General features: G+C 36.0%; 1 protein-coding gene across 1 annotated transcript; it reads right to left on the bottom strand.

The window, feature by feature from the left end:
• Window positions 1–788: 788 nt before the first annotated feature.
• On the bottom strand, window positions 789–4062 carry LOC136800128 (uncharacterized). Its single transcript, XM_067056740.1, has 3 exons — window positions 3340–4062; window positions 2270–3214; window positions 789–1848 (listed from the first exon to the last, which is right to left on the bottom strand). Exons 1-3 carry the CDS (start codon window positions 4036–4038, stop codon window positions 1120–1122), a joined length of 2373 nt encoding a protein of 790 aa, XP_066912841.1. The 5' UTR covers window positions 4039–4062; the 3' UTR covers window positions 789–1119.
• Between the last annotated feature and the right edge of the window lie 13324 nt (window positions 4063–17386).

Genomic DNA, 17386 nt, shown 5'->3' with positions numbered 1-17386 from the left:
GAATACTTTTAGACTTAAAACTCAAAACGCTAAGAACATCCAAACGCTTCAAAAATTTATATGATCTTTAACGTCTTTACATTTTTTCACAAGCATAACTCAGCTCGTCAGCATATTATGAAAGTTTTGGAAAAGGTCAAGTAAAAATTCGACATTCCACGGGCTACTCACGTTCCATGCTCCCAAAATTGGAACAAATTTTGACAAATTTCTGAGATCTCACAAAATAATTGGATCGTCGTGTGAATTATAAGCATACAATAATTCATGATCATAAAAATTAAGCATAGACTAAGGACCCTCTATTTAATTCAGAATTCTAGGTATCAAAGATGGCATTTTTAATTATTCTTGTTGTTATTCATTCATTCAATTCGGTCGTTCCGTAAAAAACGATTACATTACCGGTAGGTACAAAGAATAAAAATATATAATAAAATATCTCCCGACGAAAGGAATTGAGGTTGTTATTCATACGGTTTACGAATGATATTTTTGATAAGATAAATGACATTAAAATAAATTTTGTAAAACAAATAATTGTTTTTTTATGACAAGGGATTGACATTAATTTTGTGAGTGAAAAAAATTTACAAATAGTTACTAAAAATAAAAAAAAAGTGTAAGATGTGTTAATAATATCTACATGTTTTTTATAAGAACGTCGAGAAATATTGAAGCCTCTTAGATGTTCTTAAATTTTTAGGGTTATAACCTTGAAATCATTTTCCATTCATTAACCTGAAAGGTTACATAAAAGTTGCACATTTTAGAGCTTGAGCAAGCCAATAAGAAAAACGATGTTGCTTCCAAAAAAAATACTCAATTCGTGACTCCATTTTAGTTGTCAAAGAAAATATTTGTTACCTTAAAATGATAAAATGTAACAAAAACTGAAATGATTATCTCGAAAATTCTATGTACTAACTAATTTCAAAAATTATATTTAATTATACTGTAGTAGTCTTAATCTTTTAAATTTAATCATCGGAAGAATCTTCAGTATTGGTTTCATCAGAAGAAATATCACTATCACTATCGGTTTCATCTGAAGAATATTCATTTTCGTCAACAATCGTGAGATTTGTCGTGCATCTCATGATCCGATTACTTGGATGGTTACCAAAATTCGTCAACAATCGTGAGATTCGTGGTACATCTCATGATGGAATTACATGGATGGTCATCAATAATTCCTGTATCTCCTTTAAAGATGATGAGGATGATGTTACTCCACTCGAAGCCGGAAATAAGTTGATTGTCAATCAATAACATGTTTCCGTCTACGAGAAATTGATATGGACTTTCACCTTTATTGAAATTGTTTTTACGTTTTCCATACCTTTTCCATTTCAATTGCATAGTGTTCAATGTTTGAAGATCTTCCTCCTCGTATGAAATATCATATATCACTAGCACTCCATCGTTCGTTATCTTTCTCATTTTTGTGATGGCATCTTCAAACGAGCTGGAAGGGTAGGGTTGCTTTCCATTAGGGTGATTCATTGGTGGAAGTACTAAACCGTCTTTATACACCGAACTATCTCTTTCTTCAAAGCTTAATGCCTCTCTAACGATACTTTCACAGTTTCTTAGATTTACGTCAAGTTCATATTCCATGAAATCGTCATACTCCGAAAGATCTTCACGACCTGATAAAATATCATGATGAGCCATTCCGTTTGATGCAATCCAAATCACATCAACGTGTTGTTTGACTTTCATGATCATTTCTTTCCATTGATAATCGGTAATATGACACTCATCGATAAATAAAGCTTTGATGTTTCTTCTTCGAATCCTCTTCGTCAGCCTTTCCATGTCCTCTTTTTGTTGCTCTTCATCGAGCTGTTGAAAGAAAAGAAAAATTTTATTTTAAGTAAATCTCTTCATTTGGATGCAAAGGATCCTAAAAGTCTCTTACAGAAAAATGCATGATAAAATTTTAATTGACTTATCGTTTCTGACTTTGCTTTAATAATACCAGTAAACTTAAATTATTTACAGTATTAAGTGTAGAATCATTTTTTCAAGATGAAAATAACGAAATAAGCAAATCATGAATCTGTGTTGGCAACTTAGGTTGTAGCCTTAAAACGATCTGAATTTTCTTTTACTTTTACTTTTTCTTATCAGTTATTCTATTATCGTTTGTAATCAATAAAACAATATATTGTAATATAATTTGAAGGCGATCATTCGATCAAAGCCGTTTTTATTTGGTTAAAATTAGAAAAAGATTCAAAATTAGATTCAAAATGCAACTTACATGGTAGAGTCTGTATCCATAGACGTCAACTCCATGTTCTTTTCCCAATTCGTCTTTCAATCTCCACTCAAGAAGGGTTTCTAAATCATCAATCATCAATTCATAACCCCTCTCAATGACATACATAACACGTTCTTTGTACTTTGATATTCCACTCAATTGTTTTGCTTTTTCCTGAAGGATGAAAGACTTGCCGCATCCGTAAGGCGCATAAAAGAGGATCTTATTGAATTCAGAAGTGTCTGTCTTCATGATGGGAAGTTGACGCTGACTGTAAAAGAGTATGTTGTCAGTAGTGCAGACGGTATCGATGGCTTGCGAGATATACTCCACCCAGTTCGATGTCGTAATGGGTGCTGTTTTTGAAGCATTAATGGCAAACACAACGATTCTCAGGAGGTCTTTAACTTGATTTACTGCTGGGATGAAAGGTATTCCAGAGGGAACGGTCGGATATTTTGCCAACAAAGGGGATAACCAACATTTCAAATCTGTTTCTTGGTCAATGTAATGTTGATTTTTGGAGAGCAGGTTGTCCTTCTCGACATAAATGACTGGATGGTACGTCCAGCCTTGTCCTAATTGATCACTCAACCTCTTTTCTATCAACTTATGGTATTTATCCAACTGGTCAAAAGCTTTTATAGTCAGTGTCCGTTTGATTTCAACGCATATGATTAATTTCTTGGTCCACGAGAAAAGAAGGACGTCAATCTCCTGGTGCATTTTCTTTTGGACATTGGTGAGGAAACTGATGGAACTGAGAATCACAGTATCTTCAAGAACAAGGTCATCTTTGATCGAATAGAGTTTTTCGAAAAACGAGCGTTCGCCTTTTTCACCGAGCTCCGATAGAACTAATCCGAAAAGCCATTTTATTGTTGGATGGGATGGTGGGTTTTGTATGACCAAGTTTTTGACTTCATCTTTAACGTCTTTTAACGTCTGGAAATGAAATGAAAGATTTTTTACAATTCAATTTGCAAATTGAAATATTCAATTTAATACAGGTCTCCATGTGCTTGTATTAAAGAATTTTTACAGTTTTGAGAATAAAATTGATCAGTTACCTTTTTGAGAGTTTGTTCCAGTTTTGATCCTGGTGATATTAAAGCCAATTCCTGGATACATGCTTGGATGAATGTATTGTTATCCTCGGTTGTTGATGGTAAAGTCAGATCGTTTGTACTTGGTTGACGACAGCAGCATAACATTCTTAAAGAACTTTGGATCGGTTGATTGCCAATCTCTTCCATCAAGAGATACATGATTTGGACATTCAAGATCCAATTATAGAATTCTCTTGCGTTGATATCATTACCGCTAGAGTTGTTTAATTGGAGATCATAGAAAGCTTGAAGTTCTCCCGTAAACCAAAAGGCTGGAGAATCCTTCTTCAAATTATCCAAACTTTTCTTAAGAGTGTTTAAAATGTTAACATCGAAATCAAGGAGATGTACGGTTGAATCCTTCTTTGCGTATTGGTGTGATTGAAAAACTGGGGGAATGAAAATTGGATCGTGACGGTTGGCGTCAAATAATGCTGACTTGGCATATTCTCTTTGGAGAAGATGATCAGCGGCACGAATAGGGTCGGTAAATAACTGACCATTCCCGAGGTTGAATTTTCGGTTTTGTTTGTCGATGGTGGATTTTGCATTTATCAATATTTGATGATATAATGATGTTCGTTGGGTGCATTCTGATGGATCGATATTCTTCGATTTCAATGCTTTGATTTTCTGTTGTAAATTCAATTGTGATGCCATTTTATTTTTTTAAAGAAACTTGCAAATAGAAAAAACAGTAGATATTAAAATTAACACACTTAACAGCCTATTTATCAGAATAGAGAAAGTGATAGTTCAAAGATTTGAAATGATCTTGTTTGCTTTATAAACAGACTTTTGTCAATTATAGTCATACCACGGGACTCTCATTAAGAATTTTCATTCAAAATAAGGTCTGTTATATTCTAAGTAGTTTCTTGGTCTTACAAGAAATGTCTTTTTTATAAGAACAAACAATATACAAGAAAAAATTAAGAGCATTTCAAGGTGTTGCTGACTCTAAAAGCAAAAATACTTACAAAATGGCGAAAATAAGAGATGTCAAAAATACTTTTAGCCTTAAAACCCAAAAAATTGTGAGGTTTCAAAATCTCTGGATGTTTTCATAAAAAAGGTATAGTAAGATATTAGGATATTTTGTGGTTTTCTTTATAAAGCGAACAAACAAACAGAATTTTCATACAACACTTTCCAATATTTTCATTTCACAAGATGGAACAAAAGACTCTATCTAATGGGCTATAATAACATAGCCTGTGGTTTCCAATTACTGCATACCTTTATAATTTATAATTTGTTATAAGCACGTTTTTTTTTCTCGATATAGTATAAGAACACAATATATTTAACCATAAGGCTTCGAGGTGCATAGGCGAAGCGAGATACCCTGCAAAATTTATGAAAAAGTGCAGACGTTTATGACATATTCTTTTGATAAAACAAAGACAATAATTAGAGTGTCGTAAAAACTGCTCTCATCCATATATTTTGCAGGGTATCTCGCTACGCCTATGGGTCAGAAATATATTAATATTAAAATTTGTAAAAAAGAGCATGTTAAAATCATGTTTTTAAGCATCAGTCGAGAACACCAAGGCATTGACATTCTTATAAAAAGTGCGTGCGTAAGAGGATCTTTGTTTATTTTCTCTCTTGTGTGCAACACAATACACGTTTTTTTTATAAGAATTGTGTAAATCCATTTTATCATGGATATTCTTAACTTTTTTGGGAAGATCGTCCTAAAGTATTCTTACAGCATTCTTAGGTTACTATCCTAATTCAAACGTCTCAAGCATAAATTGGCATTTTGCCAAAAGAGTGAATCTTACTTGGGGCTAATTGACAATTTATAATTGAAAATACTCTACAAATGGTATTCTTAGCTTGAGTAGCAAAATTCCATGATGGTGATATTCTTAGCATTATTCTTAATTTCTTGGCCATTTTCATCATGGATATTATTATTTAAAAAAAACGTGCATGTTAGCAGAGAGATAAGTTAGTTAAACACCCCGCGTATTGAATTTAAGTTATTAGGAAGGATAAAAGGGCCAGGGTTTCAGGGGGTACCTGATTTCGGAATTCCGTTAAACACCGTCTAAGAGAGAACCGAAGCTCCACCACCGAAAATTCCTTTGAAATTCAAGATGTCGAAAATTCCGCGAATTTTGAATATTTTTTGCCAATTCCGAAATTCCGGAGAACGTTTTCGAAAAATGCCGTTTTTCCGCATTAAAATTGTCAAACTTTCCGTCTCCGTCAGAGGGCCCAATTTCCGAAATTCCGTCTAAATTTCCATCAAATTCTGCCACACCGTCCGAAAAAAGGGCCGATTGCGCTCCTCCGCCAACTGTGAAAATTGGTAGAAATTTGAATCAAACGTAACTACTTTTTTATAATATATTCTGGGAGCATGACAGACTAAAAAATTTGACGTCAAATAGTTAAGACATGAAATTGCAGCTCCACATGAAAATGAAAATTTCCAGTGGAAAACTCTACAAAAAATAACCAAAAAGCTGTTTTTCAAACAAAAATCAACTACTACAATCCATCTATTTGACCAAAACTCATCCAAATGGCATCGGCAACACCATCCGTACTACCCAAACGAAAAGCTGCTTCCAAAAAAGTCGCACCAAAGGATGAGATCATTATTTGTACCGAAAATCGCTGCGTCGCTGATAATGATAAGGACTCGCTGATCTGTTCGAGCTGCAAAATATCTGTTCACTATCGATGTTGCCTGCTTCCTGCGTTTGCAATACAAACAATTGAAGAAAATAGACTTCAAAAATTTATTTGTATCAATTGCGTTGAAGTCCCGACTAAGCTGCTCGAACTTGTCCCCAAGAAAGAAAAAGCCCAACCATCCCTTCAAACACAAAACGAAATGAAAAGACTTCGTAGAGAAATCGATGCATGTGAGGGAATAATAAAGAGCAGTAGAGAGTTCGAAGATCACCTAAAAAAACAGCTCGAGGACAAAGACGCCGATCTCCAACTTTCTCATACTAAAGACTGTGAATGGAGTGAACAATTAGTGAAAGATCTTCATGTCACCTCTAAGATAAAGAAAGTTTTTAGAATAGGGAAGAAGCCTAACCGTCCACTATTGATATGCCTCAATAGTGAGGAAGATAAAGATAAGCTAATGGGAAATCTCCCGTCACTAAAGGGAAACGAAAAGTATAAGGGCATGAGCATCACGGAAGACCTATGTAGATCCGACCGCGAATGCTATAAGGAACTGTCCCAGCAGGCTAAAGACCGAAATCGTAATCTCACCACGAATGAGTTCATTTGGAGAGTCCGAGGATCCTCAAAAAACGGATTCGACCTAAAGAAGGTTTACAAAAAAACGACACTAAACAACAGCCAAACCAACGTAACAGCCAACAACCCAACCAGCCAATAAGGCCAAACAAAAATGATAACGACGATAGCTCAAATAAAAACCCAACAAACCAAAACATGAACAAACCTACAGAAACAACCCCAACAATTAGAGAACTTAGGATAATTTACACAAACGCTGACCAAATGACAAGTAAAAAGAAAAATGAACTGTTAAAAACGGTAATCGCAGAACAACCACATATAATTGCCATAACTGAGGTAAACACCAAACGAGTCTCCGAGAGAAAAGATCAAGACTACTCTTTCGAAAATTACTCCACACCATATAAAACAAATATTGGAATGAAAAAAAGAAGAGGAATTATAATACTAGTTCACAACTCCATTGAACACCTTATCCTACAAATAGAAACAAAAATTCGATTTGAAGAGGTCTGTCTGATAGAAATAGCAATGCAGAACAAAGACACAATGTTATTTGGCTGCTTTTATAGAAGCCCGACCAAAACCGAAACAAACGACTACGATGAAAATAACAAGAACATGAACAAGCTCATAAAAGATCTCTGCTTAAACCCAAAATACACTCACCTATGTCTTGTAGGAGACTTTAACTACGGAAAGATCGATTGGAAACATTGGTCTTCCCCATGCGAAGAAGATAGCAACGAGGAAAGATTTCTCGATGCTCTAAGAGACTCTTTCTTATACCAACATGTCCTCGAACCAACACGCCGACGTGGAACCGATAGGCCATCGACACTCGATCTCATCCTTACAGGGGAAGAAAATCAAGTCTCTGAGATAAAATATCTTGCCCCACTCCATCTCAGTGATCATAGTGTCCTCTTTTTTAAATTCTATGGCTACTTCACTCTCAAGGATGAACTAAATAGATATCAATATAACAAAGCTAACTACCACCTAATGCGAACCCATCTGAGTCAAATAAACTGGTCCACCAACTTCATCCAGCGGTCAGTAGAATTAAATGTAAATGAGAGCTGGGACCTGTTCCTAAAGCAAATGATCGAGCTCCGAAACCTTTATGTGCCAACTTCCAACAATAACAACAAAGACTTGCCAAATAAGATCAAAAAAGGCAAATGCCCATTAAATTCAAACACTTGTTACCTAATTAATGCGAAACGAAAAGCACATAGAAAATGGATCAACTCTCTACATGATGAAGACACTGAAAGATATAGAAGAGAGTATGTAACAACCCGTAATAACGCCAAAAGAGCCCTGACTCGATCCAAAAGAGAATTCGAGAAAAAGATCAGCGAACAGTCCAAAACAAACCCAAAAAGATTCTGGAAATACATACGTAGTAACCTTAAGGCAAGATCTGGAATCCACCCTCTGCTTGAGAATCCAAATGACGAAAACTCCATTAAGTATGACGATAAAAGTAAAGCTGACATCCTCCAGAACCAATTCTGTAGTGTTTTTACGCGTGAGCCACTCGAGGAGCTCCCTGAATTTGATTCTAGGACGGATAAAGAAGTTGAGATCAACATACTCACTGAAACTATAAGGAAAGAACTAAAAAAGTTAAATCCAAATAAATCCCTCGGCCCAGATGAGCTTCACCCAAGGATGCTCAAGGAGCTTGCCGAATACATCGCAGAACCGATTTTCCTGATAATGACAAAATCTTTCAATGAGAGTTGTCTTCCGAAGGACTGGAAGCTTGCAAACGTATCACCTGTCTATAAAAAAGGAAACAAAAACATAGCAGAAAATTATCGTCCAATCAGCTTAACATCTATAGTTTGCCGAATAATGGAAAAGATTCTCAAAACCCATATTATGACATATCTTGATCAAGAGAAATTACTATCTAGCAAACAACATGGCTTCATCAACCGCCGGTCAACTGTAACACAATTACTAAACTACCTAGATGCTTGCACCGAAGATATTGGAAACGGTAAAGCCGTAGACGCAATATACTTTGACTTTGCAAAAGCATTCGACTCAGTTCCTCATCAACGTCTCCTAATCAAACTGGAAGCATATGGGATAAAAAACAAGCTGCTTGAATGGATCAAAGACTTCCTGAAGGATCGATCCCAGATTGTCAAAGTAAACGGAGTTGAATCGGTGCAAAAAGCAGTGCTCAGTGGAGTACCTCAAGGTAGCGTCCTAGGGCCTACCCTTTTCGTTCTCTATATCAACGATCTACCAGAATCCGTTAAGTCAAAACTATTCCTTTTTGCTGACGACACCAAACTCGTCAATAAAGTGGAATCAGTTGAGGATGCACTAGTAATACAAAACGATATTAACCAACTACAAAAGTGGTCCGAAACATGGCTATTAACTTTTCATCCTAACCAATGTCATGTGCTAACCCTAGGAAAGCCAAATAATATCAAACATGTACACGAATACACACTAGGGGGTAAAATTCTTGAACGTGTATCATTCGAAAAAGATCTTGGTGTTATCATCGATAAGAATCTCTCCTTTGACCAACACATATCAAACCAGGTGAAAAAAGCTAATTTAATGGCTGGTCTTATCAGGCGGACCTTCACGTACCTCACTCCAGAACTGTTTCGAAAACTGTACGTAATATTTGTCAGACCACACTTAGAATACGCCCAGGTTATCTGGTCACCAAAACTGAAAAAACACGCGAGATTGATAGAAGGTGTTCAGTGACGCGCATCTAAAACAGTTGAGACATGTGGACAGCTAAGCTATGAAAATCGAATGCAAAGAATCGGAATAACTAGTCTAAAATACAGACGCGAGGTAAGTGACATGGTTGAGATCTTTAAACATCTAAACTACTATGAAAAATCTTGCATCCCTAAGAAATGTGGTTACATTGTGTGAGAACGCACGACTCTGAATTAGTAGTAATCTTTGGGAACGATGGTGTTCGCGGTCCGCAGAGTAACTCCCTATACTATCGGGGCATTAAGCAGTGGAATAGTTTGCCTTCTAAAGTAGTCAACTCATCCTCAGTGGAAGAATTTAAAGAGACCCTTAGTGTGGCCTGGAAAGCTAAAAAGTTTGAATATGATTGAAAGTGTCACTATTGTTGCATACCTGTCTATATTAACAATGTAAATAATTAACCCAAAATGTATGAGCGATTCATAGAGGCCCATGTGTCCGCACGGCGGCCTGCGAATTTGTAAAACAATATTATTAATACTTCCTCCTATATCACACCCCCTTCTCATAAACCCACTGGGATCATTTCCCATTGGAAAAATTGGTAAAAATTTCGTCTCCAGTTGAAAATTATACTCTTAATCTTTATCCCCGCTGAAAATAACCAGATAAGGTAAGTAAGTAAGTAAGTAACTATTTATTTACCATTTGAACACTTAAAATACAAGGAAGTCGTCCCTGAAAAATATTATGCTATTTTTTCCATCCCCACTGAATTTTCTGACTTTTCTGACAAAAGATAGATATCAAACCCCTATTATAAAAGATATGGGAATATCAATATCAGTCCCCACCGAGTTTTGGTTCGTTATTTTTACCCCTACTATGGCCGATAAAATCACACCGGGTCTGTGAGATGAGGGTTTATTTTCCACAGGGGACACGATATTTTGGCTAATTTTCCTAGTGGAAAGGGTTACCAGTGGGTGTGTGGGAAGGGGTATATCATGGAATTGGGCAACCGAGCCTATAATTTTTAGCGTTTAACCATCGAATACCATAAGGTTGCTCAAAAATGCTTTTTTAGATTGAGATATATGTTGCATGCTAGATTTACGCAAGGTTTGCATCCTAACCTTTGAATACTTAAACATTTATATACGAATATTTCAGGATAATTTTTCCCAAAATTTTAAGAATACATGTATAATCATATATAAAAACAAAAACACCATTCTTGAAAAGAAGCGTGCAATGGGCTCTTCCAGAAAATGTCCTTATATAGGGGGTGGAAGATATATTGTCCGGGGGGTAAATTTTCTCTGTCCGGGGGTAATTTGGGTTGTCCGGGGGGTCAACTGATGCTTGTCCGGGGGACAAAACCCGATGTCTGAGGGGCCAAAAGTCACTTTGTACGGGGGGTAAATCACTGACAATTGTGATATCCTCCACCTCCCCCTCATATTCAATTTTTTTCTAGAAAAGCCTTTCGCTTAGAATATGCAAGATAGGATACTTGATACTTCTGTTGTCTTGTTGCTAAGATACTTGTTGTTTTTTTGTCAAATAACTGTATAAACATTTACTCTGTGGTCATTTAAAATCGCTGTCATTTTGTTGTTATTGCGAAATTTCATTCTCACGCCACTTACCAATTCATTTAAATCATATCACAAATATTTCCCTTTCTTTCCCTCGATACAGATTTTTTATAAGAACAAACTATATATAAGAACATATGGAATCGATGGCTGAAGTGTTAAGAACAAGCTAAGAACATTTCAAGGCTTTGCGGGCTCTAAAAATACCCTACTTCTTTCCTAAAAACACGCTTTTCGGTTTTAAGCCAAAAAATGTTTTTAAAATGCTCTTGACTGTTGTTGCCCAATAAACGATAGTCTGTTCTTATAAAAAAAATGTGTCGAAGTAAATTTTAGAAAAGCGATTTGATAGAATCTTTTAAACAGAGTGTTTACATCTAGGAGAGAATCGATTAAGAAATACACGTTTTTCTTTATAAGAATACACTTTATAAGAATGTCCATGATGAAAATGGCCAAAAAATTATAAATAATGCTAAGAATATCACCATCATGGAATTTTGCTACTCAAGCTAAGAATGCCATTTTAGCATTTTCAATTATAAATTATCAATCATCCCCAAGGCTCACTCCTTTTACAAAAGTGCCATTTTATGCTTGAGACGTATGTACTAAATGTTAGATCTAGTATGATTCAGGATCCTAAACTAAGAATGTGCTGTAAGAATATTTTAGGATGATTTTCCCGAAAAAATTAAGAATATCCATGATGAAATGGATTTACACCATTCTTATATAAAAAAGGCGTGTACATAAATATAGCAATAACAAAATTTCTTTTGATTTCATCACGGTTTCTTTCTTAAGTGCTATTTTGTTTGCCCAAGCTTTCTCATTGGTTCAAATTTTATTACGAAACAGGGGGGGTCATGAAGTTGGTGCCAGACATCATGATGACTAACTGCAAAATTAAAATCTGAGAGCGCCATTAGCATTGAGTACCCAAAAGTGCATTTGACAACTTGCAGGTTTGACACCACCCTTTTTTGCACCTATTACCCCGCAGTACTAAACGCATTTGACTATTGCCAGACTGGTCCCTCTTTCTGCCATATTTAGTGGTCTTGAGTGGCCGAAACTCAAGGTAATCACTATCTGAAACCTGTCAGTACCCTAGACAGCCCTGGGGTTGACACTAACCTTGGTAATTTTTCTCTATTTGATTTATAATAAACACAAAGCCTAACATATGATACAAAGCTACAAGGCCCAACATTTAAAGTCAAGTCTGCCCAACATTATTTAGGTCTAAAACCCTAGAAATAAGAATATATCACTTTTGCATTGTTTGACGAAAGACTGGGAGAAAAGCTTAAAAGGACATTGTAGTGATGCACAACTTAATAAAAACACCCCTGTGTCACTGACCCACTGGGACCCCAGCTCCACTGGAAAATTTGGCAAAAATTTCTTCCCCAGTAGGAAAATACCCTGGAATTTTATCCCCACTGGGAGATTGACTTATATTTCATCCCCACTCGAAATTAAATGTTTAAAAGTTGGACTCCAAAACCATCCCCACTGAATTTTTTAACTTTTGAACAATAAAATTTCTATCCCCCATTAGGATTTCAATAGGAATTTTTATCCCCACCGAGGAAAAAAGTTCCACCGGGGCTGTGAGACAGGGGTGTATAAAAACAAAAGACTGGCAATATTTAGCTGCAATTAATTTTAAAATAAACAAGCTGATTTGGTAAGTCTGGAGGATAAAACAAATAAATCAAATATGACCCACCACGGTACTAATCGTATCATGATGTCTGCGATCAAGGTCGAAATATATTGAGAATTCCGGTTATTTTAACGTTTTTCAAGGTTTAAGCATTCGATTTTGGGCTATCTCTTTAATTTAATCGAATATTTCAATTTGGGATGGGTTGGCAGACTTCCAGGCTATATTCTGAGCCTTAGTGGACTATTATTGAACTTTTGGATCCTAAGTCTAGCGTTATAAAACTCAGAGTTAAAACTCTACCCAGGGGCGGATACAGGAATTTTTATCACTGTGTGAAAATTCTGGTTTACCCCGATTTTCCAGTATAGTCCCGATTTTTGAATCCGATAATTGAAGGATTACTCTACCCCATCGCTACATGCCACACACATGTATATAATATCTTTGATTCACTCTACTTATAAGAGCACAGAATCATAGTTTCAAAATGTACTCATGTTAGTTTATGTTCTTGTAAAAAACTTTAGATCAGACTCAGAAAGAGAGAAAACTTCGTGATTTGTTTACACGTAAATCGCGATAGTGTGAAGGGTATGAAAAAGTGGTTTCACCATGTCAATGGTTTCACACAGTCTGAAGGAATGAAAATTCGTGAAAAGTATGCAAAACTATGTAATTATCCTCACGAAATTCTGCCAAAATAATCTCCACCGTTGAGGTATGATAACAAGATGAATGCGACTCCTTCAGAGAACTTATTACGATGGAGAGTCTCTCTCACACAAACAAAAGCTTCTTTGACGTCATTTTGAACACAGAAAGTGAAACGTATCAACAGATGTACCTTTTGAACATTTTGTGTACAGAAAGCATTTATGTTTCTTTGAAAGAACAAAATATTTTTTCTATAAGAAAAAATTTATAGAAAACAATTTTAGTTTTTTTAGTTTTTCGAATCGAGAAAATTGAGTGTGTGAATTCACCACGTTCACATACCCTGTATCCGCCCCTGCTACCCTTACAACCTACTTTAGTTTAGAGTACTTGCAAATCGATTGTGGTTTCAAAACTTCTTTGGGAATTTTTTCTCAAAAATTATGACCTTGATTGTGATACCAACTGCATGATCCCCCCCTGTACGGAATGCAAGTATGGTTCCAGAAGCCGCCGGAGGAGAGAGTTTATGTGTTCTTATCTTCTAGGAGATCAAATGTCGCAAAAAGTTGACTTTGAGATGTCGCGAAAAATAAATTTGAGATGTGGCGAAAATTTGACTTTGAGATGTCGAGAAAAGGATTTAGAGACATCGCAAAAAGCTGACTTTGAGACGTGGCGAAAAATGAAATTAAGATGTCGCAAAAAGTTAACTTTGAGATGTCGCGAAAAGAATTTAGAGACATCACAAAAAGCTGACTTTGAGATGTGGCGAAAAATGAATTTTAGATGTCGCGAAAAGTTGACTTTGATAAGACCAATTTGATGAGGGGCAAATCACTACAAAAATAGTGTACGAGATTTATGATGTATTTTTGATTTATGAATTACTTATGATTTATTTTTGATTTATTTTTTATTTATAAATTTGTGTACGAGACTTATTTTAGTGATTTGCCCCTTGCAATTTGGTAGGCTAAAAGTAGGAAAAATTAAGATAAGCTAATCATCGACAAAAGCTTTCTGGTCCTTATAAAAAACAGAGTTTGTTGCGACCTCCTGGGGAGGGAGGGTGTTACACCCCTGTCTCAGTTCCTCGGTGGAACTTTTTCTCTCAGTGGGGATGAAAATTTCTATCGAAATTCCAATGGGGATAGAAAATCTATTGTTTCCAGCAAAAAAATTCCAGTGGGGATGGTTTTGAAGTGTAATTTTTTTCATTCAACTTCCAATGGGGACAAAATCATAGATCGATTTCCCAGTGGGGATTGAATTTTAGGGGTTTTTTTCCACCGAGGACGATTTTTTGGCCAATTTTTCCAGTGGGGCGAGGGGTCCATCGGGTCTGTGACACAGGGGTGTGGTGTTGCTTGGTGAGAAACAATCTAAATTTTAAAATACATGAAGAGACCTAATTGCGGGAAGGGGTGCTGCTTTAAAATTGGATTAGTTTATTAATGAGAATATTATTATTAAGTCCGAGATTAGGCGAGGCCAATTTAGTTTCTGTTGTTTTGCGGGCCAAGCTACCCAAAAGAGGGTCGGTCGATCAGCGAAAAAATAAAAATAAAATTAGAATTTCACCAATAAAATCTCCTAAAAAGGCAGCAAAAACTTGACAACAATGTGAAGTAGAAAATAAAAAGACACAAAAAGGTCTTCATTGATAAAATGGAAAATTGAACAAAAAATTCTCAAAACCTTCGAAAAACTACCAAAGTTTTGAAATTTTGGCAGTCTGTAAAGCATTGAAGCATCTGCTATCCTGATTTCCCGACTTTCTAACAAGTGTTTCTATCTGTTTTCTAAGTATTTTTCTGAAATTCGTCTGTACCGGTGAAATAGGTGTCCTACCCCGGTTCGAACCACCAAATGAAGTTTACAAACCCAATTTCTTACCACTTGCGCCAACGAGACATGGCAGAATGCTGTCATACACAAATACTTATAGCATGAAATTTACAGACCTTAATTAACAAAACTCCAAACCCTACCGGTGCCCCTACAAGGATCCTAATTTAAGTCTCAGGGTACGAATGCCTCTAAAAATGCCGTCGGCCTTATATTGCAACTCTAGAGCTCCAACCCTAACCCCCCTTAAGAAAAAATTGACTGTGTAGCAAGTGTGCAGTTGCACAACACAATCACGAAAGAAAATTTAGATGTATAACATCTAAAGACAGGTCCGTACGGCTTTAGATGTAATCCATCTAAATTGGCTTGTAGATTTAAATGCATTACATCTAAACACTAAATCCCTAGTACGCGATCTGTTTGATTGGAAACGAGGCCATTACAATATGCTGAAATTGGCACCCAAAGAAAGCCCGCGAAACCATCCTTGGGGCTCTTTACTGTAGAAATTAAAATTTTTTATTTTACAGTTTTATACAATTATTGGGAATATTTATATGGATTATATAATTTTGGATGGTTGCACGCTTTAGTCATACCTCTTTCACATTCTGGCTTTTCTTATAATTTTGATCAAAGTTTTACTGAAATAAGCATCATCTTCGACGACATCACTGAACAAAAACATGTTTTTATTTTTTAGGAGAATAATTTATTTTTCATACCATTTTGAATTCTGTCCACTGATTGCACTCTTCTGACTGGTATGGTTTCTTTTCATGTTTTTCATACTGCTCCTACCTACCTAGCCTGGATATCCAGACCAGGCTGTAAATTTATTTTCATATCCAGACGATCTCAATCGAACAACGGAATCGACGACCGTACCAGTCAAACCAAATCGAACGCAATCGACCAATTGAAATTCGATTGTCGAACGCAATCGAATCTCAATCGAACGTCAAAATTCTGGGTAATATTCGATTGGTTTGATTGTTATTCGACTGGTTCGATTCGATGATTCAATCGTCGATTCTGTTCGATTGAGACTGTCTGGCTTTATTCTTGCAGCTTCCCAACAACCAAGCTCTCAAACATCACAAGCTAAATGAAATTACTTTCGATTTCCCGTAGAAATTATGCGATTAACAATCCGGGGGTCAATGAATCGACGATCGACCGCATAGTGGGCACCACTGCTGTTATGGTGTCGATTCCAGCCAAGCCATATTTTATCATTCTACAGAAATCCCCGCTTGAAAAATCAAAACATTGATACGTGGTCGAGTTTACTAAACTTTGCCGAATTAAAACGCGCGAAAATATCATATGACATATGACCACGGCTTCCGTTTAGTCCGATCATGATTCTGATCACGTGATATAGCTTGATGTTTTGATTTTTTTAAACCAATGAAATCATTTGTTTATACCGCACTAAAGGCCTTTCTAGATTACCGCGCAAATAAAACCGGGGGTCAACATGAACAGTCGAGTACTATTGCAAACTAGGAGAAATGCGTGTATTTCGCTTAAATAGGATGATTTATCCTAAATAAGATAAAATCGATAGCTTAGTTAGGAGAAATAGCAGAAAAAGTTGATTTTCTGAACAACTTCAGAGATCCGCGTCTTTTTAACTCTCTAAATCAATTATACGCATAAAGAAGATCATGTTAGGCCAAATGTTAGCTTCTTATCAGCGCGGAGTGAAAAAATATAAAACATTTATCCTATTTTGGATAAAATATACAAATTAGGAGAAATAATGCTTTTGTTACACGCTTTGCCGTATGAAAAATATGAGCGTGAATGAAAAGTGTCGAAGGACGAGAAAGTGTTCATTCTCCTTGACACAAACCACACAAACGTAAATTGCGCAAATGTGTCTACTACAATAGGATAAGTTTATTTATATCTAAGTTTCTATTTCTTCAAAACATCGTTACGAGCAAAGTTTTTACTAAGAGAGTTTGATGCATAAAATCTGAAGTTTGTCAAAAGTTGAATAACTTCTGAACGCACGCTGACTGATGGATCAGACTTCACAAGCATACTATACTGGCTCCAAATTTCTTAAATTTATGCAAAGCTTGACGCGGATCTCTGAATTTGTTCAGAAAATCAACTTTTTCTGCTTTTTCTCCTAACTAAGCTATCGATTTTATCTTATTTAGGATAAATCATCCTATTTAAGCGAAATACACGCATTTCTCCTAGTTTGCAATAGTACTCGACTGATGAACTTTAAAGCCTGCTGTGG

The sequence above is a fragment of the Clytia hemisphaerica genome, unplaced genomic scaffold (genome assembly GCF_902728285.1).
Source record: "Clytia hemisphaerica strain Z4C2 unplaced genomic scaffold, Clytia hemisphaerica genome assembly, whole genome shotgun sequence".
NCBI classification, from domain to species: domain Eukaryota; kingdom Metazoa; phylum Cnidaria; class Hydrozoa; order Leptothecata; family Clytiidae; genus Clytia; species Clytia hemisphaerica.
The sequence above is the reverse complement of the archived record's forward strand: the minus strand, read 5'-3'. Positions and strand labels throughout refer to the sequence as shown.

Coding starts and splice junctions, on each gene's coding strand:
- LOC136800128 (XM_067056740.1), bottom strand. CDS start 4,038: ATGGCATCACAATTGAATTTACAACAGAAAATCAAAGCATTGAAATCG. Junction 3,215..3,339: donor TGGAACAAACTCTCAAAAAG/GTAACTGATCAA, acceptor TTTCATTTCCAG/ACGTTAAAAGACGTTAAAGA. Junction 1,849..2,269: donor ATGGATACAGACTCTACCAT/GTAAGTTGCATT, acceptor TTCTTTCAACAG/CTCGATGAAGAGCAACAAAA.